The sequence below is a fragment of the Symphalangus syndactylus genome, chromosome X (genome assembly GCF_028878055.3).
Source record: "Symphalangus syndactylus isolate Jambi chromosome X, NHGRI_mSymSyn1-v2.1_pri, whole genome shotgun sequence".
NCBI classification, from domain to species: Eukaryota; Metazoa; Chordata; class Mammalia; order Primates; family Hylobatidae; genus Symphalangus; species Symphalangus syndactylus.
This window is the reverse complement of record NC_072447.2, coordinates 82,521,693-82,546,394: the sequence shown is the minus strand read 5'-3', so window position 1 is coordinate 82,546,394 and position 24,702 is coordinate 82,521,693. Positions and strand designations below refer to the sequence as shown.

The 24,702-nt window shown below is 36.4% G+C and overlaps 1 protein-coding gene across 17 annotated transcripts in view; it reads left to right on the top strand.

Moving 5' to 3' along the window:
- Positions 1 to 24,702, top strand: part of ABCB7 (ATP binding cassette subfamily B member 7) — a 181,533-nt gene that overhangs the window by 87,465 nt on the left and 69,366 nt on the right. For 13 of the 17 annotated variants that reach the window (XM_063634686.1, XM_063634691.1, XM_063634684.1 and 10 more), the window contains 9 exons: positions 29 to 117; positions 209 to 296; positions 2,307 to 2,481; positions 3,506 to 3,663; positions 4,562 to 4,725; positions 4,886 to 5,015; positions 8,772 to 8,943; positions 11,603 to 11,706; positions 13,716 to 13,823. In XM_063634686.1, the coding sequence (XP_063490756.1) occupies positions 29 to 117; positions 209 to 296; positions 2,307 to 2,481; positions 3,506 to 3,663; positions 4,562 to 4,725; positions 4,886 to 5,015; positions 8,772 to 8,943; positions 11,603 to 11,706; positions 13,716 to 13,823 (1,188 nt within the window). Of the gene's footprint in view, positions 1 to 28; positions 118 to 208; positions 297 to 2,306; positions 2,482 to 3,505; positions 3,664 to 4,561; positions 4,726 to 4,885; positions 5,016 to 8,771; positions 8,944 to 11,602; positions 11,707 to 13,715; positions 13,824 to 13,950; positions 24,324 to 24,702 lie in introns of those variants that run through there. The other 4 variants (XM_063634685.1, XM_063634683.1, XM_063634690.1 and 1 more) reach the window with 1 other exon arrangement.

Here is a 24,702-nt window from a genome sequence, read left to right as displayed (position 1 = left end):
CATTTCTTCTTTGGACTTCCTTTTCTAGTATTACAAATGCGGTGCCCAGTTTGCTTTGGTAACCCTTGGAACACTTGGTACATACACAGCATTCACAGTTGCAGTCACACGGTGGAGGTAATTTATTCCCTAGAAGCCACATAAAATTTAGAAATTGTTATGCTTTTATAACATGTATTTCATGCCTATGCAAATCTTTGTCTTACAGAACTAGATTTAGAATAGAAATGAACAAAGCAGATAATGATGCAGGTAATGCTGCTATAGACTCACTGCTGAATTATGAAACTGTGAAGGTAATATGTTTAATTATACTTTCCTCTGCCTTTCACACTGCACTAAGATTTGATCTACCATTTAATTTAATAGGTACTGTAAATTAGAGCTTCCGGTTAGGATATGATCTCTAGGTGTGATGGAATAATACTATTTTATTGTTTGTCTTTTGTTTAGAAACTATCCTCTCTCCTTCTTGGTTTTGGTTTGGCACTATCAGATTTTTACCTTCTGAATTAATTTATAAGTGATCATAAATACAGTCACACACTGTATAATGATGTTTTGGCATCTGTGATGTTGGTCCCATAAGATAATAATGGAATTGAAAAGTTCCTGTCAGCAAGTGACATTGTAGCCATTGTAATGTTGTAGCACAATTCATTACTCTATTACTCATGTGTTTCTGGTAATGCTAGTGGAAACAAACCAGCTGTGCGACCCATCATTTAATATTTGATAATGATAAACTAGTATGTTAACTAGTATATGTATTTTTACACATTTAATCATTATTTTAGAGTGTACGCCTTCTACTTCTAAAAACAAAGTTAGCTGTAATATAGCCTCAGGTAAGTCCTTCAGGAGGTATTCCAGAAGAAGGCATTGTTGTCATGGGAGATAACAGCTCCATGCATGTTATTGCCCCTGGAGACCTTCCAGTAAAACGAGTTGTGGAGGTAGAAGACAGTGATATTTGACCCTGACCCTATGTAGGTCTAGGCTAATGTGTGTGATTGTGTCTTAGTTTTTAACAAAAAAATTTAAAAAGTAAAAAAAAAAATTAAATAGAAAATAGCCTATAGAATAAGGATATGAAGAAAGAAAATATTTTTGTACAGCTGTACAATTTGTTTGTGTTTTAAGCCAAGTTGTAACAGAGTAAAAAAGTTTTTAAAAATTTAAGTTTGTAAAGTAAAAAGTTACAGTAAGCTAATTTTAATGTATTATTGAAGAAAGAAAATATTAAATAAATTTAGTGTAGCCTAAGCATACAGTGTTTATAAAGTCTACAGTAGTGTACGGTAATGCCCTAGGCCTCCATATTCACTCAGCACTCACTCACTGACTCACCTAGAGCCATTTTCAGTCCTGCAAGATCCATTCATGATAAGTGCTGTCTACAGATATACCATTGCAAATCTTCTCTACCATATTTTTACTGTACCTTTTCTGTGTTTAGATACACAAATACCATTGTGTTACAATTTTCTACAATATTCAATACAGTAACGTGCTGTACAGGTTTATAGCCTAAGAGCAATAGGCTATACCATATAGTCTAGGTGAGTGGTAGACTATACCATCTAGGTTTGTGTAAGTACACTCTATGATGATTGCACAGTCAAAATTACCTAAAGTATGCATTTCTCAGAACATATCTCTGTTGTTAAGTGATGCATAACTGTATACCGTTAGCATCTTGATTCAGAATGAACAGTAAGCTAATCAAACTGGCATATAAATTCTTGACTCTCTTCTATCCCTCAGAGTGCCTAGCATAGTGCTTCCCATTAATTCTTTCATTTATTTGTTCATATTTCCATTTAACAAATAGTTACTGAATGCCTCTTATGTGTTCTAAGTGCTTTCACAGGGGAGGGTGGTAAAAAAAGATTACTTTCTAATCCCTGCTATCCCAGAATTTTATACTGTACTAAGAGAATTTAAGTATGCAGGTGACTAAATAAGAAGGCATAATGTTGTGAGGGTAGTGGGGATTGTCAATTCAGAGTCTCAGGGGAAGGCTTTGTGAAGGAAGTGTCACTGAAGATTTTGTTTTAGATCGGGTTGGAATTAGCTAAGCATTCAGTAAATATTCGTTGGGTGAATTTTGTGGACTTTTCAAATACAGTTCATTATGGAAAACTGCAGGGATATCATAGTCCAATATATTGAGTCAATTTTTAAAATGGAATCTACAGTACAAAATTGTATTCATACATGAAGTCTGATGAAAAGTATACTAATCACTTAAGAGAATAAATTCTAATTATACTTGCCCATAGTTATTTTTATATATTTTGTAGTATTTTAATAATGAAAGATATGAAGCACAGAGATATGATGGATTTTTGAAGACGTATGAGACTGCTTCATTGAAAAGTACCTCTACTCTGGCTATGCTGAACTTTGGTCAAAGTGCTATTTTCAGTGTCGGTTTAACAGCTATAATGGTGCTCGCCAGTCAGGGAATTGTGGCAGGTAATGGGTCTGTGGCTATCACATTTACAGGCTGTTCAACTTTTATAAATAAAGATTAATGAAAGGAATGTGTATGCTTATCTTAATTATAAAGGATGTTAAAGTGCTTTAACATCCTTGGAGTACTTTTCTCTTTGTATCAGAATGTATTTACTTGATTGTTTGATAATGGTTTTTTAACTTCCTTTTGTTTAGCACTGGCTCACTCATTGATTGGGATTACTGTTTGTAACTACCTGTTCTTTTAAGAACAACTTTTTTTTTAGCATCTAGTTTTTCTAATTTCTCTTGTAGACCTGTAAAGCAATGTAATTAATTTAGTGTTTAGTTCAAAGCACTAAACTGCAAACACTCTTTTTTTTAAGAATTACCGGGAACCTTTTAATCTTTCTACTCCTTTTTTTACTTGCCAAACACTTCAAAAGTAAATGTCTGTCCCTGCTTTCTGGAAACCCTCCCCACCACCACTCAGTTAGTATTCATTCATTCACTGTGACCTAAATATGTGGAAAACCTGTGGAAAACATATTTAGGTCACAACAACATTTTGTTGTTGTTGTTGTTTCATTTTATTTCCTTCAACTTGATGTACATCAGAATGGTTTATCATCCTTAATCGTGATATCTATTTTCTCCAATTTTTAATGTATACTAATTTTTAAATTTCTGTTTTACACTACAAAGAAACCATTGCTAGTGTCTTAGGGAAAAAAAGAAAATTTTTAGCCTTCAATTTCTATCCTCAAACCATTCTTTTTTGTATATTATATATAGTGTAATATATATATTATACTATATATATATAATATATATATAGGTGGGTCTTTCCCATTCCTAATGTATACTGTTCCCTGTATTACCTAAATCATGGATTAATGCTTTGAAATTGAGTTGACATAAGAGTTGTTGCTGATTAAGAATATTTTGTTCTGTGGTAATAGACTATAAACCTATCTTAAATTGGAAAAATATGTAACATTTATCTAAAATACCCCTTTTTTTCTTCTGCCAATTGCATGTTAAGGTACCCTTACTGTTGGAGATCTAGTAATGGTGAATGGACTGCTTTTTCAGCTTTCATTACCCCTGAACTTTCTGGGAACTGTATATAGAGAGACTAGACAAGCACTCATAGATATGAACACCTTGTTTACTCTACTCAAGGTAGACACCCGAATTAAAGTAAGTAATCTATATAGTACCTTTTCAAAAGTATGTGAACATCATCCTATTAGTAGGATTATTCTAGGAATATTCCTACATCACCACATTAGCAAACCAATTTATTTTACTTGCAGGAATTGGTGGGGGCGGGGGTGCTATCACCTGTATTAAGAGGTTGTTAGAGCTTTCACTTCTATGTTTAAAAACCAGGCCACACATGGTGGCTCATGCCTGTAATCCCAGCATTTTGGGAGGCTGAGGCGAGTGGATCACCTGAGGTCAAGAGTTTGAGACCAGCCTGACCAACATGAAGAAACCCTGTCTCTACTAAAAATACACAATTAGCTGGGCGTGGTGGCATATGCCTGTAATCCCAGCTACTCGGGAGGCTGAGCCAGGAGAATCGCTTGAACCCGGGAAGTGGAGGTTGCGGTGAGCCAAGATCCTGCCATTGCACTCCAGCCTGAGCAACAAGAGCGAACTCCGTCTCAAAATAAATAAATAAATAAATAAGATCTTACAATGTTAATGAAGACTATTATACTAGAAAGTAAATTTTGTTAAGTTGAATTATTTGTACTTACACTGAATTTACTTATCTAATAATGACATAGAATATATGATTGCCTCTCCTTGCATCCTCAGCCCCTTTCCTCCCCTGCCCATTATCCCTTCTCCCTCCTCACCCCCACCTCAAAAAAAGTTGCTCAGAAACCAAAACATTCAGGGTTTGTTTTACCTTAGCCATGAAGCGTGAGAAAACAAATCTTTAAATGCATGCTTGGAAGTGGTCTAAGTCCACTTATAAACCTCCTTCTTTTCCATTATTTCCTTTTTCTGTGAATTAGAAAATTGTCTTCATAGCTGTACTATAGGCAGTGCGTAAAGTGGCTTTTTTTTTTCTCTTCCCTGCTAGGACAAAGTGATGGCATCTCCCCTTCAGATCACACCACAGACAGCTACCGTGGCCTTTGAAAATGTGCATTTTGAATACATTGAGGGCCAGAAAGTCCTTAGTGGAATATCCTTTGAAGTCCCTGCAGGAAAGAAAGTGGCCATTGTAGGAGGTAGTGGGTCAGGGTGGGTAATTTAGTTATTTGTAAAATTCTGTATTATAGACTGATGATTCCCAATGTAATATTTCTTTCTTTATCATAATGAAAATGATTACTGTGGTTTAAAACTGGGGTTTCCTAACATTAATAGGAGCTAAATAACCTTTCTTCATCTCCAATTTCAGGAAAAGCACAATAGTGAGGCTATTGTTTCGCTTCTATGAGCCTCAAAAGGGTAGCATTTATCTTGCTGGTCAAAATATACAAGATGTGAGCCTGGAAAGCCTTCGGAGGGCAGTGGGAGTGGTACCTCAGGTATTTAAAAACAGAAAAAAAAACAAATTTTTGGAAGATTTATTGGGTTGATCAGTCTGTAACTAGAACAATTTGAATCAAGGGATCAACATATGCTACTGAAGTAGTCAGTATTAGACCCTACCAGCGAAATTCTGGTATCAGAAGGGATTTTTTAAAAAAGGAAAAGAAAAAAACTTGAAGGAAAAATCTGCATGATAGGAAGCCCTGGAATGATAGCATAATAGAATAGAAAGAGCACAGACCAGGATTCTAACCCCATCTCTAATTGTCATTAGTTCTGTGGCCTGGGGCCTGCATTTTCTTATCTGTAAAATAAGGATGCCGTTTACCTTATAGGATAGAATTATTGTGGATTAGAGATAATAAATGTAAAATACCGAGTCTATCACATAATTGTTCAGAAAATGAAAACTACTATTGTAATTTGGAGCAGTTTTCAACATAGTGGATTTATAATCATTACAAAGTAGCTTGGCTGCCATCCTCAATTTTGTATGCCTTGTTAACCACTCTGCCCTCAGTACCAAGCACAGTGCCGAACCCATGTTAAACATTTAATAAACATTTATTGTGTTACTTTGGAGGGAAAATAAATTCAAAGTAAGGTCTGAGAAGTGAAGAAGTAGATAGCCTTATAGGATGTGAGCTTTTTTATGATGAAAGCTTATAGAGAGACCTGGGAATTAGTTGCAGCTACTATGTATTATAAAGTTCATTTCTGGAGCCAGAATCAAATCCCTGGGAGAATAGATCAAAATATGGGGAGAAGAAGAACTGTAAGAGAGTGATTGGACGGGGATATGTAGCTTGCAAAATGTCCCCCAAATGATCCCACACATGGACTCTTCCCGTCCTCTTTTTCACTGAAAATCCCACATTAGTCAGCATGAGTCATTTAGAAAAATTATTGGGTAACTGTGAGATGATGGATATGTTAATTTGTTCACTATAGTAATCATTTTACTATCTATATGGATCTCATAACATCATGTTCTATACCTTAAATATATACAATATCATTTATAAATTTAAAAAATAAATCGTGTCACTTAAATTGGATTAGATAATCTAATTTAATAATTCCAGTTCTTTCTCACATACCCCAGTTATGATTTTGGAGGACTATGTGGGGCCCAGAAAACTGCCTTTTTGAAAATGCTTCCTAGGTTATTCTGATATAGATGGTTCATAGATTGTATGTTAAGTAACACTAATCTAGGCCAGGCACAGTGGCTCACGCCTGTAATCCCAGCACTTTGGGAGGCTGAGGCAGGCAAATCGCCTGAGTTCGGGAGTTGGAGACCACCCTGGCCAGCATGATGAAACCCCGTCTCTAGTAAAAATAGAAAAATTAGCTGAGCATGGTGGCAGGCATCTGTAATCTCAGCTACTTGGGAAGCTGAGGCGGGAGAATTGCTTGAACCCAGGAGGCGGAGGTTGCAGTGAGCTGAGATCACGCCATTGCACTCCAGCCTGGGCAGCAGAGCTAGATTCAGTCTCAAAAATAAAAAAGAAAAAAAAAAAAGAAAAAGAAACACTAATCTAAACTATGTGTCAAGTGAACTGGATTCTGAGCTATGACTACTTAGGATTCAGTGTCCCCATCCATATAAATAGATTCCTGCCATTCTCTTGGGCGTTGTAACAATTATCCTCATCCTTTTGAGAAGTAACACATTCACAAAGGGAAAATATACATGATCAGTAAACAAGACTCTCATCCTCATTGGAGGCCTTAGCAATATAAATTAAATCAACAACAGGATACGTGTCATTTTTTCACCTATCAGATTGGCAAGGATTTTGAAATTCCTAATATCCAGTTTGGGCAAGGCTGTGTAAAATGGACAATCTCTTGTTTTGCTGGTGGAAGTATACGGCTTTCTTGACAAGCAAATTGGCAGTGTGTATCAAGTGCCTGAAAAATATTCATACCCTTTATTCCAATAATTCTGCCTCTAGGAAATTTTAGTAAGGAAATAAACAGATGTGAACAAGTCTTTATATGCAAAGATGTTCATTACAGCATTATTTATAGTAGCATCAGTTGGAAACAATGTAAATGTCCAACAGTAAGTAGATGGTTACAGTATTATAGGATCAGAGTCATGCAGCCATTCATAAGTCTTGTGTTTTTAAAGAATATTGTCATGAAAAATATGCAAATACAAAGTATTAAAAAGGAGGATAGCAAGCAAAATATAATATCCTGATTTTATAATATTAAATGAATACATTGCAGTAGAGAAAAAAGATAGAAAATATCAATGTAATATTAGATCTTGCTACATGATGGGAATATGGGTTCTTTAAATTTTAATTTATTAAATTTGTATATATTTAAGGTATCTAACATGATGTTATGAGATACATATAGATAATTAGATTACTGTAGAGAAGCAAATTAACATGTCCATCATCTCACAGTTACCCATGTTTTTGTGATGAGAGCAGCTAAAATCTACCCATTTAGCAGAAATTATACCAAAAAATCAGTATTTATATTAGTTTTTATATTTTCAAAATTTCCATCTAGCACATTTAGCTTTTTCCTAAATATAAATTATTTTAAAATAAGCAGTTTCTGTTTATACAATGAGCTTATTGAGTTTAAGTATTATCTCAATATGAGAAATTTTATTAATAGGTATATAAATGATTTAAATACTATTTAAAGCAATATATGAAATTTTGGGTCTGATTGTGATGTTAAAGAAGATGGGTATCCTGGTTAATGTGAACTAATGGAGTCATTTTATTTCACCTAACCATAGCCTTCCAACCATTTAGAGATTGAAAGAAAATTGGGGGATGGATGCTCCCTTGAAGTAAATTAGCTTTAGTGTGCCATGTGAGAATAAGTTGAAATATCAAATGAATGCCTGAAGTGAACTTTCTCCAAAAATATATATATTGCATAAATTCTTTGTTTTCTGTTTTAATATCAATGTCAAAGCTTCTTAGAAACATAGGAAAACATATTCAAACCTCATTAGTAATTAGGGAAATGCTAATTTAAACAAAAAACACATTTTTCCCCTAAGAATAGCAACACCTAAAAATTATTAATATCCAGGGTTTCTGAGTATATGAGGAACTGGCACCCTCATATGCTATTGGTTAGTGTGTACTTATACATTATTGGTTGCTGGTAGGGCCATATTTAGAAGACATTTGGGCAATAATATCAAAGGATAAAAGTATGTTTAACTTTAAACTCATCAGTCTACTTCTGGGAATTCTTCTTACAGAAACACACAGGTGTACAAAGTCATATACATAATGTTTTATTCAAACATTGTAGTAGCATAAACTTGGAAATCACATTAATGTCCATCAGTAGGAGAATGTATAAATAAATTATGACATTTCCATAGTATGTAATATACAACTGTTAAAAAGAATGAGTTAGTTTTCTGTTATTGACATGGACAATCTCCAGGATATGTTAACTGAAAAAAGCAATTGCAAAATAATATGTATAGAATGACCATACTTTTGTTAGGGGGAAAAACATATGTTTAGGTATATAAATTCACAGGAAGAAGTCTGGAATCATACACACTAAATTGTTTATGATGACTACCCCTGGGAAGGGAATGGGATTTCGCAGATGAGGGATGATGAAAGGGACTGTCATGTTTTACCCTTTATGCCTTTGTCTCTTTACTATTTGAATTTTTAATAATGAACATATATAGAGAGAGATATATAGATACATAGATATATATTCATTCAGTATGTCTGCTTCAGGATGCTGTCCTCTTCCATAATACTATTTATTACAACCTCTTATATGGAAACATCAGTGCTTCACCTGAGGAAGTGTATGCGGTGGCAAAATTAGCTGGACTTCATGATGCAATTCTTCGAATGCCACATGGATACAACACCCAAGTAGGGGAACGAGGACTCAAGCTTTCAGGTGATCAGAGATTTTAGACCTGCCCCCTTCTTGTATACTTCTTTCAAACTCTAATTTGTCAGAGCCATTTTTTAGAAAATATAATGAGAGACTTCAAATGTAGTGCTCATGGAGTCACATTTGATTGGGTTACTAATCTCCTAGCCCTCACTATAACCAATTCAACATACTAGTAACTATTCTCAAGTCATGCAAGTCTTTTTTTTTTTTTCACTTGCAGCTGCAAACATTGTAGGTGTTTGATATTAAGTAAGTTATCAAAATATGCTCAGATCATTACTAACTTGTTATCTACAGTCTTCATGATAAAGAAAAAACAAGATCGTTCTTTACCTGGGAAAGTAGTAAGAGTAGGGAGAAGTAATTTGATAATGAATAGTGTATATCTCTCATCATAACTTCCTAGATCATTAGAAGATGTTTTCAGTACTTGAAACCTCTTTATATTTGATCCTGTTAACTGCTATACTTTCCTTACAGCCAAATTTATTTTCATGTCCTTTGTTCTGTGGCCAAGGATATTTTGAGGCTTATACATTTCTTGTTAAATGTTTAATTATGAGATTGCTAGGTTTAAGAATCAATTACCCTAAAATGACTGATTTTTTTTTTTTGGAGGATGCAGAAAAATGTTTCTTTACCCCCAAATTATTTGAATTTCAAAAGTATAGCAATGTCTAGTTTATTTTGGGGAGGAAATGTATCGATTATAGATAGAGGTAAGGCAAAAATAGAATGAGAAATACTCTATATGAATTTTAACGAATCCACATTCCTCTTCATTATAAACTGACTTCATTTATTAAATACACACTATGTGCAAGCTACTATGCTAAATGGTTTGAAAGTTAAAAAAATGAAGCATAAACAGGCCTGTTACTCAGGAATTGGCAGTCTGTTAGAAAGTTTTGGGCTAAGTTTAGAAAATTGTAAGCAAAGATTATTTCCAAGTTAAGTTGATTGGGTCATTATCTGGTAGTATAAGATGCCGGTATCATTCCAGTCCACATTTACACTTTATTACTGCTTTTAATAGCAGTAATTTCCAATTATCTGGCCCACCCCCAAATTATGTGTCCGTTTGACTAATTCTGGCGATCCCTAATTTATCATGTAATATGAACTAGCCCTCTTAATGCATGACTTTGCCTCAGCCAGCTATGCTGTGTTCCATTTTCTAATCTTATTTTTCCTTTCTGCATGCCTTTGAGGGATAGGAATAGCTAAAGAAATTTTATTCTTACCTATTTCTCATTTCCTTACAACCAAACCTCTCAAAATGAGCAATTTATTATTTAGCATCTATGCTAATAATTATGTTAGAGAATAAACAGACATTCCTTCTCCAAGTTCCAAAATACTGTTGAATAGAATTACAACTGAGTTGGTTTCCACTTGAAATTTGAGAGGCACTTCAAAACTAGTCCTTCCTCTGAATATCTACTTCTTTGAGGAACTTTCTGCTACTGGGCTGATAGATAGGCAGGAAGATTGTACTTATGGTACCTGCCTTGTTAGGAGAATTTTGATCTTGTGAGGTGGGGAAGCGTATGGCTAGCATAAATATAAACTTACTAATATTAAAAATAAGGAACCCCTTTATAGGCCAAAGATAATAATTGTAGAACAAGTAAAAATAAAAATATTTAATGTACCAGGTAATGGATAGAGCTTATTCCCTAAAGAGGTTACTTAAGCTGAAAAATATGTTTTTTCAGACATTGATAATGTATAATAGACAAGAAAAGAAGCCAAAAGGGACTTAGTCAGCAGAGTACCATCTTCTGTACTTCCAACTATAGTTCTATATCAAATTGATGACCTTAGACCTACAGTAGTCCCAGTAATAAAAGAAAGGTTTCTATACATTTCACTACATATTTTCACTATTTATTTAAGAAATACTTTCTAAATAGTTATTCTTGTATTTAGGGATAAATGTGGGCTTACACATTGTGATAAGAAGAGCATTGGACTGGAATGGGTCTAGTCCAGATTCTTGCTCGGTGACCTTGAGCAAATCACTTAACTTTTCTGGGCCTGTATCCTTTCTATTTTAAAAATTTGATATGCTAGAGATCTATAATAAATACCTAAATAAAGGAAGAGATATCTAGTATATGCCTTTAACTTTGAAGAATGCTGTGAAAATAATAGCTTTCTATCAAAAAACAATCCTTGAGAATACTGGCTGAATGCTACTTTTTTATCTTAAGAGACAAATTCAGTTATTCATAGTTTAATGTCTTCAAGTTTCAGGTTTCAGATATTGATTTTTTGGCATTGTCAATTCTGTCATTGAAATTTTTCTGAGATTGCTGTTCATTGAGAATTATCTGTAATATAAAGTAACATATAATGAGCATACTTCTGTTAGAAGAATAATAGTAGAATCAAAGTTGTTACCTTCCTGCCTCATTCTCATTCTTCCCACCTGCTATGAAGTCAGAATTCAGTAGTGCATTCATGTTTCAGGGAATATAATTTGTCAAAAGATATTATATATGAACTTCAACTCTACAAGTCAGTAAAATGAACTGTGATCAGGAGAATAAGGAAATGTTCAGTGTATTACTTGGTGGTTGTAATCAATGGAAACACTAAAAACATAAAATATGCATGCACTGTGCTTCCTTAAAGTGAAATTTTCCTTTACCAGGAGGAGAAAAGCAAAGAGTAGCAATTGCAAGAGCCATTTTGAAGGACCCCCCACTCATACTCTATGATGAAGCTACTTCATCGTTAGATTCGATTACTGAAGAGGTAAGTTATGATTAAAATATAAAGCTCTTCAATGTTTAACTTTTCTACTTGGAAGTTTCAGTAAAATGGCTGCATTACTTTGTATTTTGAATAAACTTCAATAATAAGTGCTATAGAGCAAAATGCCTATCCCCCTTTTTCCATATGGCAAGTATTGATGGTAAGAATGCCAGGTTGCAATGAACTAGAGATACCACAGTGTTAAGTCCATTTGCAAATGTGTCTCCTTTTGGAACTATGTGATACCTTATGCTGTTGTTGTATTGCCCTTGCATCTTACAAAGCTATAGGAATCACCTGATATGCTGACAAAGGAAGAAAGTTTTAGTCTCTCTCCTATTGCCACTGAACACTCATTAAAATAGTCATGGAAGTGATTGTGAAACCTGTGACATAGTACATACCAGAAAGCCTTTCACTTATCATGGAGTGACTCATGAGATGCAAGTCAGGCATACACAACCTGCAGTGCTGGTATCAATTTGTATTCATTTCACTGGAAGTGTTATGAAACACCAAGATGTGACACTGATGTCATGACATTGCCCCACAGCTGCATTAGATTTCATAGCAACATCTTTACATTACATACAAAAGTCTCAACAACAATGGTAATTTCATTATCATATCCCCTTAATCTAGAACTGAAGATAGGCAGATGCATTTGTCAATTGCCTTCATTCAACTACCTTTTAATTCAATACATAGTATAAACCTAGTGTTGAAGGATAGGCCTAATTCGGCTTTGCGGGCTGTGTGACATAATATTTTCATACGGAGTTAAGTTTCAGGGCCCATTGTTTGATCTGCAGCATATTTAAAGCAATTTAATTTTGAAGTGAATTGGTTAGTATATATTTAAAGTGACCCATAAGCAGGACCAGACCTCATTCATAGGAAAAATAGGAACATTCTTATAAGAACTTTTTACCTAAAAATGTGTCATACTACCACAAACTAAAAGACCTACCAACAGTCATTATTTGAGTCACACAGCTTTATTATGTCAGAGAGCATAACCCATTAAGAGCCCATAGACCACCCCCCAAGGGGAGGAGTTATTGGAAGATGTGGTAAATTTTAATGGGCCTTTTTAAAAAGTCCAGAGTCTTCAGTAGGATGTCAGAGTTTAAGTTGTTAAAGGTTAAAAAAAGGAGTCTTCACAAACATGACAGGCTTTCTTAGTATTGGCCTTGTACCTTATTATCAGTCTGCCCTGGTAAAATAAGATCTTTTCCTGGGTAACCATCTGCTCTTGATAATTTTATTCCTTTAATAAATAAAATGTTCAGAAATACCCGTAGGAAATTTGGGTATATCCCCATCCCCCACACTGCTATTTCCATCTAGCTTGCTGTACTTAGACCCAGGTTTCCAAGTATAGCTGAATATATATACAACTCTTATACTTTACAGGGAATAAACAAAAATGTATTTCCAGGATGCATTAGGAAGTCAGAATGCTTTTGAAAAAGAGGTTTCTGTAGTTAAAAATATACAGTTATCATTGTTTCCCCTTCTGTCCTCTGAGTTTGAACTAAGGAAAAGCAAATGTTCCTATACTCTTTGAATCTCCCTATCTTTGGATTATTTTGAATTTCTCTGTGCCCTACACTTAAGTCTCTCCTCATTTTAGTTTTGTTCTCATTGGTAAACATTATATGTGGCTATGTTCCTGATATCATGAGAGTTGTTGTTTATTTGTTTACTTGTATAGAAAATATCTACTTTCTCCCAGATTTTGTAATTTAGAGAAATGTTGCCTATCTTAAAGAATTTTTTTCCATGATAATGTGATCATAGTTGCCTTCTCTTTTTGCTTTCTCCCCTTCCTTTTAGCAGTTATTAGATTAGGTCTAATATTTGGTATCAGTATAAAGTTTACATAATAAAAAATTAACTGGCATTTTTTATGTTCCTTTAGGAAATGTATGATTATTTTAATTTACATTTGCCTAATGTGTAGTTCTTTTTATTTTCTCCTGTTCTTCATATTACCAAACTTGCAGACTATTCTTGGTGCCATGAAGGATGTGGTCAAACACAGAACTTCTATTTTCATTGCACACAGATTGTCAACAGTGGTTGATGCAGATGAAATCATTGTCTTGGACCAGGTAAGAGATTTAACTTTAAAGTTTAGTATTTGAGGAACACTGGAAATTGTTATAGATACAAGAAGCTTAAATATTGTTTCTTACATTATTTGGTTGAGACTGAATCCTGTTATGATTCTATTTTTAGCCCCTGTTGATTGGAAATAATGCATGTCACTTCCAAGAAGAAATAAACTATATTAACTCATTCTCTATTAAAGTATTACAAGCAAAAGTTTAATCAGGAAAGCATTAAATCTTCACGATAGAAGCAGGTTTTCAATGGTGCATATATAAAATAACTTTTCTGCCTTCATTTTTGCTCTGAATAGACTCTTTGCTCAGTGTCTTTGCTGTATTGTATGTTTTTATTTTTCTAATACCTGCACATACCATTGATGGTTAAAATTACCATAAAATAAAGTGGTCATTTTCAAACATGGTCATTTTTATTTTATGTTTTTCCTTCTCGGGAAAGTAAGAAAAAAGATAGCCTGCTTTATCTCTTCTAAGGGAATTACTATATGAGTATACTGTAAAAGTCTAGACAAATCAGAGTACCACTATTGTGATGGGTAGATTTGAAAATTGCAGTAATTTTTCTTTTCTCCTTTCTGTAAGGACCTCTTTTCCCCACACCCCCTAGTACTTGATTATTTCTAACATATGCAGTTTTCCACCCTGCATTCAGCCTTTTCTGTAATTATTTTTCCCTTCTAATAAATATATCTTCAATTCGTTATCATTTTGGCTTTTTTTTTTCTTTTTGAGGCAGGGTCTTACTTTGTCACCCAGGAGTACAGTGGCGCGATCTCGGCTCACTGCAGCCTTGAACTCCTGGGCTCAAGCAGTCCTCCCACCTCAGCCCCCCAAGTAGCTGGGACTACAGGCACGTGCCACACACCTAGCTAATTTTTTGTAGAGATAGGGTTTCACCATGTTGCCCGGATTGGTCTTAAACTCCTGAGCTCAAGTGATCCGCCCACCTTAGACTCCCAAAGTGTGCTGGGATTACAGGCGTGAACCATCACGCCTGGTCACATTTTGAAAACCTGTGTACTAAGAGTTTAGAGAGAAGCATTCTCATGTACTGTCTGTATATTGAGCTATTTAAAGGGACTTTTTCACTCCACTAACATTTCTTATAGGGTATTCAGTGTTGTGGTTTGTATATTATTACCTTCATAAGTTGCTTGCATACTTGTGACCCTAGGCCTTTCTGTTGGCTTATTCTTAAATATTTACATTCATTACCAAACTGATTTTTCCAGTATGGTTGTACCAGAATGTCTTAAATGAGAAATTTTGTCAATATACCTTATTATGTCATTGATGTTCAAGAATCTTAAATAAAATCTGCTACTTTTTTATAAGCTTTCTGATTCTATGCAGCCAAGTAGTAAGAGCCTTTTCTTACAAATAGAAGTTGTTAAAATACATTAGCAGGCATGTGATTACCTACACCTCATGCCATGTAATTCACAGTATCTATACACTTATTTTACACCATTGCCACTTGGATTTTGGGTTATAATGGGACCTAATTTATTAATGATCATAGCAACAGTATCTAAACAAGAATCTCTTTATTATTCATAATTTGATAATTCTATAGTTGTCTGATTATGCAGAAACTAATATGACCTTAGCTTTCACTAATAATCTGTCACCTCCTGTGTTCTGTCAGCAACTTCTTGTAGTAGTGTTAACGTTAAGACGGCATATCTAGGGAACTTCTAGTTAAACATGGGAGATTGGATACATTTGTTTATCTCTTCTTTCCCTAACCATACTAAAATGAAAGTGAAGAAATAAAATAAGTATAATAAGTATAAAGCCATAAGGACAAAGAGTAACAGTGGACAAGAGATACCAGCAAATTGGGATAAACTGGTAAGTAGATAGATTAGCAGAGCTAAAAAGTTGAATACTGTGTGTCAAAAGAGAGAGACATCAATTTAAAAAAAAGCAAGTTGATTCATGTTGTAGACCCCCGAAAAGGCTCAGGAATTGAAGGCACCAGGTATGATGAAAAGTGGCGATAAGCATGAGGTTGAAAGTAACAGAATTAAGTGTAGGACTACATAAGAAATAAAGTTCCCAGGTCCCTTTCTCACCCCCACAGCCTGGTGTTTATACTCCTTCCTAACCTTAGCGAGAGTCTGGATATTTACTTATCAGGAAATTACTGGCTTTGAACACAAGCAGACCACCAGGCACATTAACAATGAAGGGAGAGATTAACTGAAAATCAAAACATACGAAAGGATAGGACCACAGACCCTCTTGTGCCACTGGCTCCAAGAACTTTGCCAACCAGTTGTTTATTTTTACTATCACTACTCCTTAACTCATCAGCAAATAATTGGAGGATTCTTTTTTTTTAAATTTTATTACTATTATACTTTAAGTTTTAGGGTACATGTGCACAATGTGCAGGTTTGTTACATATGTATACATGTGCCATGTTGGTGTGCTGCACCCATTAGCTCATCATTTAGCATTAGGTATGTCTCCTAATGCTATCCTTCCCCCCTCCCCCCACCCCACAACAGTCTCCGGAGTGTGATGTTCCCCTTCCTGTGTCCATGTGTTCTCATTGTTCAATTCCCACCTATGAGTGAGAACATGCGGTGTTTGGTTTTTTGTCCTTGCGATAGTTTACTAAGAATGATGGTTTCCGGTTTCATCCATGTCCCTACAAAGGACATGAACTCATCATTTTTTATGGCTGCATAGTATTCCATGGTGTATATGTGCCACATTTTCTTAATCCAGTCTATCATTGTTGGACATTTGGGTTGGTTCCAAGTCTTTACTATTGTGAATAGTGCCGCAATAAACATACATGTGCACGTGTCTTTATAGCAGCATGATTTATAATCCTTTGGGTATATACCCAGTAATGGGATGGCTGGGTCAAATGGTATTTCTGTTCTAGATCCCTGAGGAATCGCCACACTGTCTTCCACAATGGTTGAACTAGTTTGCAGTCCCACCAACAGTGTAAAAGTGTTCCTATTTCTCCACATCCTCTCCAGCACCTGTTTCCTGACTTTTTAATGATCGCCATTCTAACTGCTGTGAGATGGTATCTCATTGTGGTTTTGATTTGCATTTCTCTGATGGCCAGTGATGATGAGCATTTTTTCATGTGTTTTTTGGCTGCATAAATGTCTTCTTTTGAGAAGTGTCTGTTCATATCCTTCGCCCACTTTTTGATGGGGTTGTTTGTTTTTTTCTTGTAAATTTGTTTGAGTTCATTGTAGATTCTGGATATTAGCCCTTTGTCAGATGAGTAGGTTGCGACAATTTTCTCCCATTTTGTACATTGCCTGTTGACTGATGGTAGTTTCTTTTGCTGTGCAGAAGCTCTTTAGTTTAATTAGATCCCATTTGTCAATTTTGGCTTTTGTTGCCATTGCTTTTGGTGTTTTAGACATGAAGTCCTTGCCCACGCCTATGTCCTGAATGGTATTGCCTAGGTTTTCTTCTAGGGTTTTTGTGGTTTTAGGTCTAACATGTAAGTCTTTAATCCATCTTGAATTAATTTTTGTATAGGGTGTAAGGAAGGGATCCAGTTTCAGCTTTCTACATATGGCTAGCCAATTTTCCCAGCACCATTTATTAAATAGGAAATCCTTTCCCCATTGCTTGTTTTTGTCAGGTTTGTCAAAGATCAGATGGTTGTAGATATGTGGCATTATTTCTGAGGGCTCTGTTCTGTTCCATTCATCTTATCTCTGTTTTGGTACCAGCACCATGCTGTTTTGCTTACTGTAGCCTTGTAGTATAGTTTGAAGTCAGGTAGCATGATGCCTCTGGCTTTGTTCTTTTGGCTTAGGATTGACTTGTCCATGCAGGCTCGTTTTTGGTTCCATATGAACTTTAAAGTAGTTTTTTCCAATTCTGTGAAGAAAGTCATTGGTAGCTTGATGGGGATGGCATTGAATCTATAAATTACCTTGGGCAGTATGGCCATTTTCACGATATTGATTCTTCCTACCCATGAGCATGGAATGTTCTTCCATTTGTTTGTATCCTCTTTTATTTCATTGAGCAGTGGTTTGTAGTTCTCCTTGAAGAGGTCCTTCACATCCCTTGTAAGTTGGATTCCTAGGTATTTTATTCTCTTTGAAGCAGTTGTGAATGGGAGTTCACTCATGATTTGGCTCTCTGTTTGTCTGTTATTCGTGTATAAGAATGCTTGTGATTTTTGTACCTTGATTTTCTATCCTGAGACTTTACGGAAGTTGCTTATCAGCTTAAGGAGATTTTGGGCTGAGACAGTGGGGTTTTCTAGATATACAATCATGTCATCTGCAAACAGGGACAATTTGACTTCCTCTTTTCCTAATTGAATACCCTTTATTTCCTTCTCCTGCCTGATTGCCCTGGCCAGAACTTCCAACAGTATATTGAATAAGAGTGGTGAGAGAGGGCATCCCTGTCTTGTGCCAGTTTTCAAAGGGAATGCTTCCAGTTTTTGCCCATTCAGGATGATATTGGCTGTGGGTTTGTCATAGATAGCTCTTATTATTTTGAGATACGTCCCATCAATACCTAATTTATTGAGAGTTTTTAGCATGAAGCGTTGTTGAATTTTGTCAAAGGCCTTTTCTGCATCTATTGAGGTAATCATGTGGTTTTTGTCTTTGGTTCTGTTTATATGCCAGAATACATTTACCGATTTGTGTATGTAGAACCAGCCTTGCATCCCAGGGATGAAGCCCACTTGATCATGGTGGATAGGCTTTTTGATGTGCTGCTGGATTTGGTTTGCCAGTATTTTATTGAGGACTTTTCTATCAATGTTCATCAAGGATATTGGTCTAAAATTCTCTTTTTTCGCTGTGTCTCTGCCAGGCTTTGGTATCAGGATGATGCTGGCCTCATAAAATGAGTTAGGGAGGTTTCCCTCTTTTTCTGTTGATTGGAATAGTTTCAGAAGGAATGGTACCAGTTCCTCCTTGTACCTCTGGTAGAATTGGGATGTGAATCCATCTGGTCCTGGACTTTTTTTTGGTTGGTAAGCTATTAATTATTGCCACAATTTCAGAGCCTGTTATTGGTCTATTCAGATATTCAACTTCTTCCTGGTTTAGTCTTGGGAGGGTGTATGTGTCGAGGAATTTATCCATTTCTTCTAGATTTTCTAGTTTATTTGCATAGAGGTGTTTATAGTATTCTCTGCTGGTAGTTTGTATTTCTGTGGGATCGGTGGTGATATCCCCTTTATCATTTTCTATTGTGTCTATTTGATTCTTCTGTCTTTTCTTCTTTATTAGTCTTGCTAGCGGTCTATCAATTTTGTTGATCTTTTCAAAAAACCAGCTTCTGGATTCATTAATTTTTTGAAGCGTTTTTTGTGTCTCTATTTCCTTCAGTTCTTCTCTGATTTTAGTTATTTCTTGCCTTCTGCTAGCTTTTGAATATGTTTGCTCTTGCTTTTCTAGTTCTTTTAATTGTGATGTTAGGGTGTCAATTTTGTATCTTTCCTGCTTTCTCTTGTGGGCATTTAGTGCTATACATTTCGCTCTACACACTGCTTTGAATGTGTCCCAGAGATTCTGGTATGTTGTGTCTTTGTTCTCGTTGGTTTCAAAGAACATCTTTATGTCTGCCTTCATTTCGTTATGTACCCAGTAGTCTCTCAGGAGCAGCTTGTTCAGTTTCTGTGTAGTTGAGCGGTTTTGAGTGAGTTTCTTAATCCTGAGTTCTAGTTTGATTGCACTGTGGTCTGAGAGACAGTTTGTTATAATTTCTGTTCTTTTACATTTGCTGAGGAGAGCTTTACTTCCAACTATGTGGTCAATTTTGGAATAGGTGTGGTGTGGTCCTGAAAAAAATGTATATTCTGTTGATTTGGGATGAAGAGTTCTGTAGATGTCTATTAGGTGCGCTTGGTGCAGAGGTGAGTTCAATTCCTGGATATCCTTCTTAACTTTCTGTCTCATTGATCTGTCTAATGTTGACAGTGGGGTGTTAAAATCTCCCATTATTATTGTGTGGGAGTCTAAGTCTCATTGTAGGTCACTCTGGACTTGCTTTATGAATCTGGGTGCTCCTGTATTGGGTGCATATATATATTTAGGATTGTTAGCTCTTCTTGTTGAGTTGATCCCTTTACCATTATGTAATGGCCTTCTTTGTCTCTTTTGATCTTTGTTGATTTAAAGTCTGTTTTATCAGAGACTAGGATTGCAACCCCTGCCTTTTTTTGTTTTCCATTTGCTTGGTAGATCTTCCTCCATCCCTTTGTTTTGAGCCTATGTGTGTCTCTGCACGTGAGATGGGTTTCCTGAATACAGCACACTGATGGGTCTTGACTCTTTATCCAATTTGCCAGTCTGTGTCTTTTAATTGGAGCATTTAGCCCATTTACATTTAAAGTTAATATTGTTATGTGTGAATTTGGTCCTGTCATTTTGACGTTAGCTGGTTATTTTGCTCGTTACTTGATGCAGTTTCTTCCTAGCCTTGATGGTCTTTACATTTTGGCATGTTTTTGCAGTGGCTGGTACTGGTTGTTCCTTTCCATGTTTAGTGCTTCCTTCAGGAGCTCTTGTAGGGCAGGCCTGGTGGTGACAAAATTTCTCAGCATTTGCTTGTCTGTAAAGTATTTTATTTCTCCTTCACTTATGAAGCTTAGTTTGGCTGGCTATGAAATTCTGGGTTGAAAATTCTTTTCTTTAAGAATGTTGAATATTCGCCCCCACTCTCTTCTGGCTTGTAGAGTTTCTGCGGAGAGATCCACTGTTAGTCTGATAGGCTTCCCTTTGTGGGTAACCGGACCTTTCTCTCTGGCCGCCCTTAACATTTTTTCCTTCATTTCATCTTTGGTGAATCTGACAATTATGTGTCTTGGAGTTGCTCTTCTCGAGGAGTATCTTTTTGGTGTTCTCTATATTTCCTGAATCTGAATGTTGGCCTGCCTTGCTAGATTGGGGAAGTTCTCGTGGATAATATCCTGCAGAATGTTTTCCAACTTGGTTCCATTCTCCCCGTCACTTTCAGGTACACCAATCAGACGTAGATTTGGTCTTTTCACATAGTCCCGTATTTCTTGGAGGCTTTGTTCGTTTCTTTTTATTCCTTTTTCTCTAAACTTCCTTTCTCACTTCATTTCATTCATTTCATCTTCCATCAGTGATACCCTTTCTTCCAGTTGATCGCATCGGCTCCTGAGGCTTCTGCATTCTTAACATAGTTCTCGAGCCGTGGCTTTCAGCTTCATCAGGTCCTTTAAGCACTTCTCTGCATTGGTTATTCTAATTAGCCATTCGTCTAATTTTTTTTCCAAAGTTTTTAACTTCTTTGCCATTGTTTTGAATTTCCTCCTGTAGCTCGGAGTAGTTTGATCATCTGAAGCCTTCTTCTCTCAACTCGTCAAAGTCATTCTCCATGTGGCTTTGTTCCGTTGCTGCTGAGGAGCTGCGTTCCTTTCAAGGAGGAGAGGCGCTCTGCTTTTTAGAGTTTCTGGTTTTTCTGCTCTGTTTTTTCCCCATCTTTGTGGTTTTATCTACTTTTGGTCTTTGATAATGGTAACTTATAGATGGGTTTTTATTGTGGATGTGCTTTCTGTTTGTCAGTTTTCCTTCTAACAGACCAGACCCTCAGCTGCAGGTCTGTTGGAGTTTGCTGGAGGTCCACTCCAGACCCTGTTTGCCTGGGTATCACCAGCCGTGGCTGTAGAACAGCAGATATTGGTGACCCGCAAACGCTGCTGCCTGATCGTTCCTCTGGAAGTTTTGTCTCAGAGGAGTACCCAGCTGTATGAGGTGGCAGTCTGCCTCTACTGGGGGGTGCCTCCCAGTTACGCTCCTCGGGGGTCAGAGACCCACTTGAGGAGGCAGTCTGCCGATTCTCAGATGTCCAGCTGCATGCTGGGAGAATCACTGCTCTCTTCAAAGCTGTCAGACAGGGACATTTAAGTGTGCAGAGGTTACTGCTGTCTTTTTGTTTGTCTGTGCCCTGCCCCCAGAGGTGGAGCCTACAGAGGCAGGCAGGCCTCCTTGATCTGTGGTAGGCTCCACCCAGTTCGAGCTTCCCGGCTTCTCTGTTTACCTAATGAAGCCTGGGCAATCGCAGGTGCCCCTTCCCCAATCTTGCTGCCGCCTTGCAGTTTGATCTCAGACTGCTATGCTAGCAGTCAGGAAGAGTCCGTGGGCGTAGGACCCTCCAAGCCAGGCACAGGATATAATCTCCTGGTGGGCCGTTTTTTAAGCCCATTGGAAAAACGCAGTATTAGGGTGGGAGTGACCCGATTTTCCAGGTGTCGTCTGTCACCCCTTTCTTTGACTAGGAAAGGGAACTCCCTGAACCCTTGCACTTCCTGAGTGAGGCGATGCCTCGCCCTGCTTTGGCTTGCGCACGGTGTGCTGCACCCACTGTCCTGCACCCACTTTCTGGCACTCCCTAGTGAGATGAACCCGGTACCTCAGATGGAAATGCAGAAATCACCTGTCTTCTGTGTTGCTCATGCTGGGAGCTGTAGACCGGAGCTGTTCCTATTTGGCCATCTTGGCTCCACCCTGGAGGATTCTTCTCTGGAGAAAACAAAAGCAGCCACTGGGGAAAAAAAAAAAAACAGATACTTGTATTTGAGAACCCCAACAAAGTGTCCAGGTATCTACATAATCATCCTACCATGAAGTCCACTGGTTTAGAAAGGCATATTAATGCACACAGAGCTTCCAGTCAGCCTTTCAATGCTCTATTCTTAAATGTCAGCGAATGGACCTCCAAAGCAGAGAAAAAAGGAACTCAATGGAAAATGTAGACTTTCTTAATATTCTCAGAAATTGTGGAAAATACAGTATTTCTAAAATAAGGACAGAAGAAAAAAAAAAGTAACCTGTCATCCCAGCCACTTGGGAGGCTGAGGCGAGAGGATGACTTGAGCCTAGGGGGTGGAGACCAGCCTGGACAGCATAGCAGGACTCTGTCTCCAAAAATTAAAAAAAAAAAGTGAAGGAAACTTATATGGCATGATCTGTAGAATATATTGGTAAGTGGAAAAAAAAAGTAAGATACAAAAGAGAATATAGCATGCTACCTATTGCAAAGAAGATAAGGAAAAAAGAATATATGTGTATCTGTTTATTTTTGCAAAAAGAAACTCAAAGAATAAACTAGAAACTAAAGCAATTGGCTGCCTATGGGACATGGGTACAAAGGTTTAGAAGAGATACGGAAAAGAGAATGAAGTTTTAATATTTATTTTGCTTTTGAACCATGCTTAGTGTTTTTATACCTTCAAAAATAAAATTAAATCAACAAGGATAGGGGAAAAGTAAAAATTGAATACAAACAGAAAGAAGTAAAACTAATTGCATATAAAATTGCTAACATAACCACACAGAAGAAAAATAGAATTAAGCCAAGTAACTTTTGCATATATTACTATGATTATATACCCTTAGTGGAATATATTATAAAGACAAAAATAACCCAAAGGAAATTTGAACTTTGTTGTAGGTAGTAGTGTGGGGGTAACCATTTTGAGGCTATTTTTGTGTATAGTGTAAGACTGAGCTTATGAGTAAATACATTGATGTTGGGAAACAGATCTCTTGGGAGAAGAAAGATACAAATACAGAATTGGCAAAGAAGAAGAGAACCTTGCGATATATTGGAATAGTATTATCAGTCTGAACTTATGATTTAAAAAAAATGTCCTAACTCTATTTACTGAAGAGACCTAGAAGCTGTGAAAACCCAGTAGTAATAAGTATACTTGGCACCCAGATCTTGGGCACTAAATACTGTTCCTCACTAAAAGGAACCAAGACTCTTTGGAGAAGTAGTTGATTCCTGATCTGGGTCAGGGAAACTAATGAACACAAGTCATGAGGTCACAGGATCCATTTTGAATGAGCTCCCACTAGCCAATTGGGGCATAAAAAGAATAATGACACTAATTAATTATAATACATTGAATAAAAAACATCTATGCATCCATGAGGATACTGCTAAAACAAAAATCATGAAGGGGAAAGGGACAATTCCCCTTTAAGAAGAAAGCCAACTAACACATGAAATGTAAAAGGAATTACAAATTTAGAAAATCACACTTTACAGCCACCATTGTAATAATTGATTCAGGTAAGGGTCCTCACTGGTTCCTGAAACCATATGGTGTAAAGCTATTGAGGCTAGAATATTTGCACGGTTTCAAATTACCATAGATTACATACTAATTAGAGAAAAAATACCTTGAAAATAGAGAAATAGAGAAACTGGTAGATGTCACCTTAACCAATTGATCAAACCTAATATCAGTAATGGAGCAAATTGAACTCACGTACCTCCTGATGTAATGCACTGAAGATATATTATCTTTTCTTTCTACCCAAAATGTTTAACTTGGGCTGGGCATGGTGGCTCATGCTGGTAATAACAGCACTTTGGGAGGCAGAGGTGGGAGGATTACCTGAGCCCAGAAGTTCCAGAACAGCCTGGGCAACATAGCAAGAGTCTATCTCAAAAAAAAAAAAAAAAAAAAAAAAGTTTAGCCTAGATCTAATAATCAGAAACAACTAGATGAATACAAATTGAAGGGCAGTCTTTTAAAAACAGGACTGGACATTTTAGAAATGTCAATGTCACAAACACACACAGACTAGAACGAAGCTGTTATACATTCAACGTGTTGATCCTGATTGGATCCTAGATGGAAAAAAAGTATAAAGGACATTATTGGTACAATTGATGAAGTTTGAATATGGACTGTATGTTAAATAAGAATATCGTATCATATTGTTCAGTTTTTTTGTGTGTTTTTTTTTTCGTTTTTTGTTTTTGTTGTTGTTTGTTTGTTTTTGGTAGAGATGGGCGGGGGGTGTCTCATCATGTTGCCCAGGCTGGTCTCAAATTCCTGGGCTCAAGCAATCCTCTC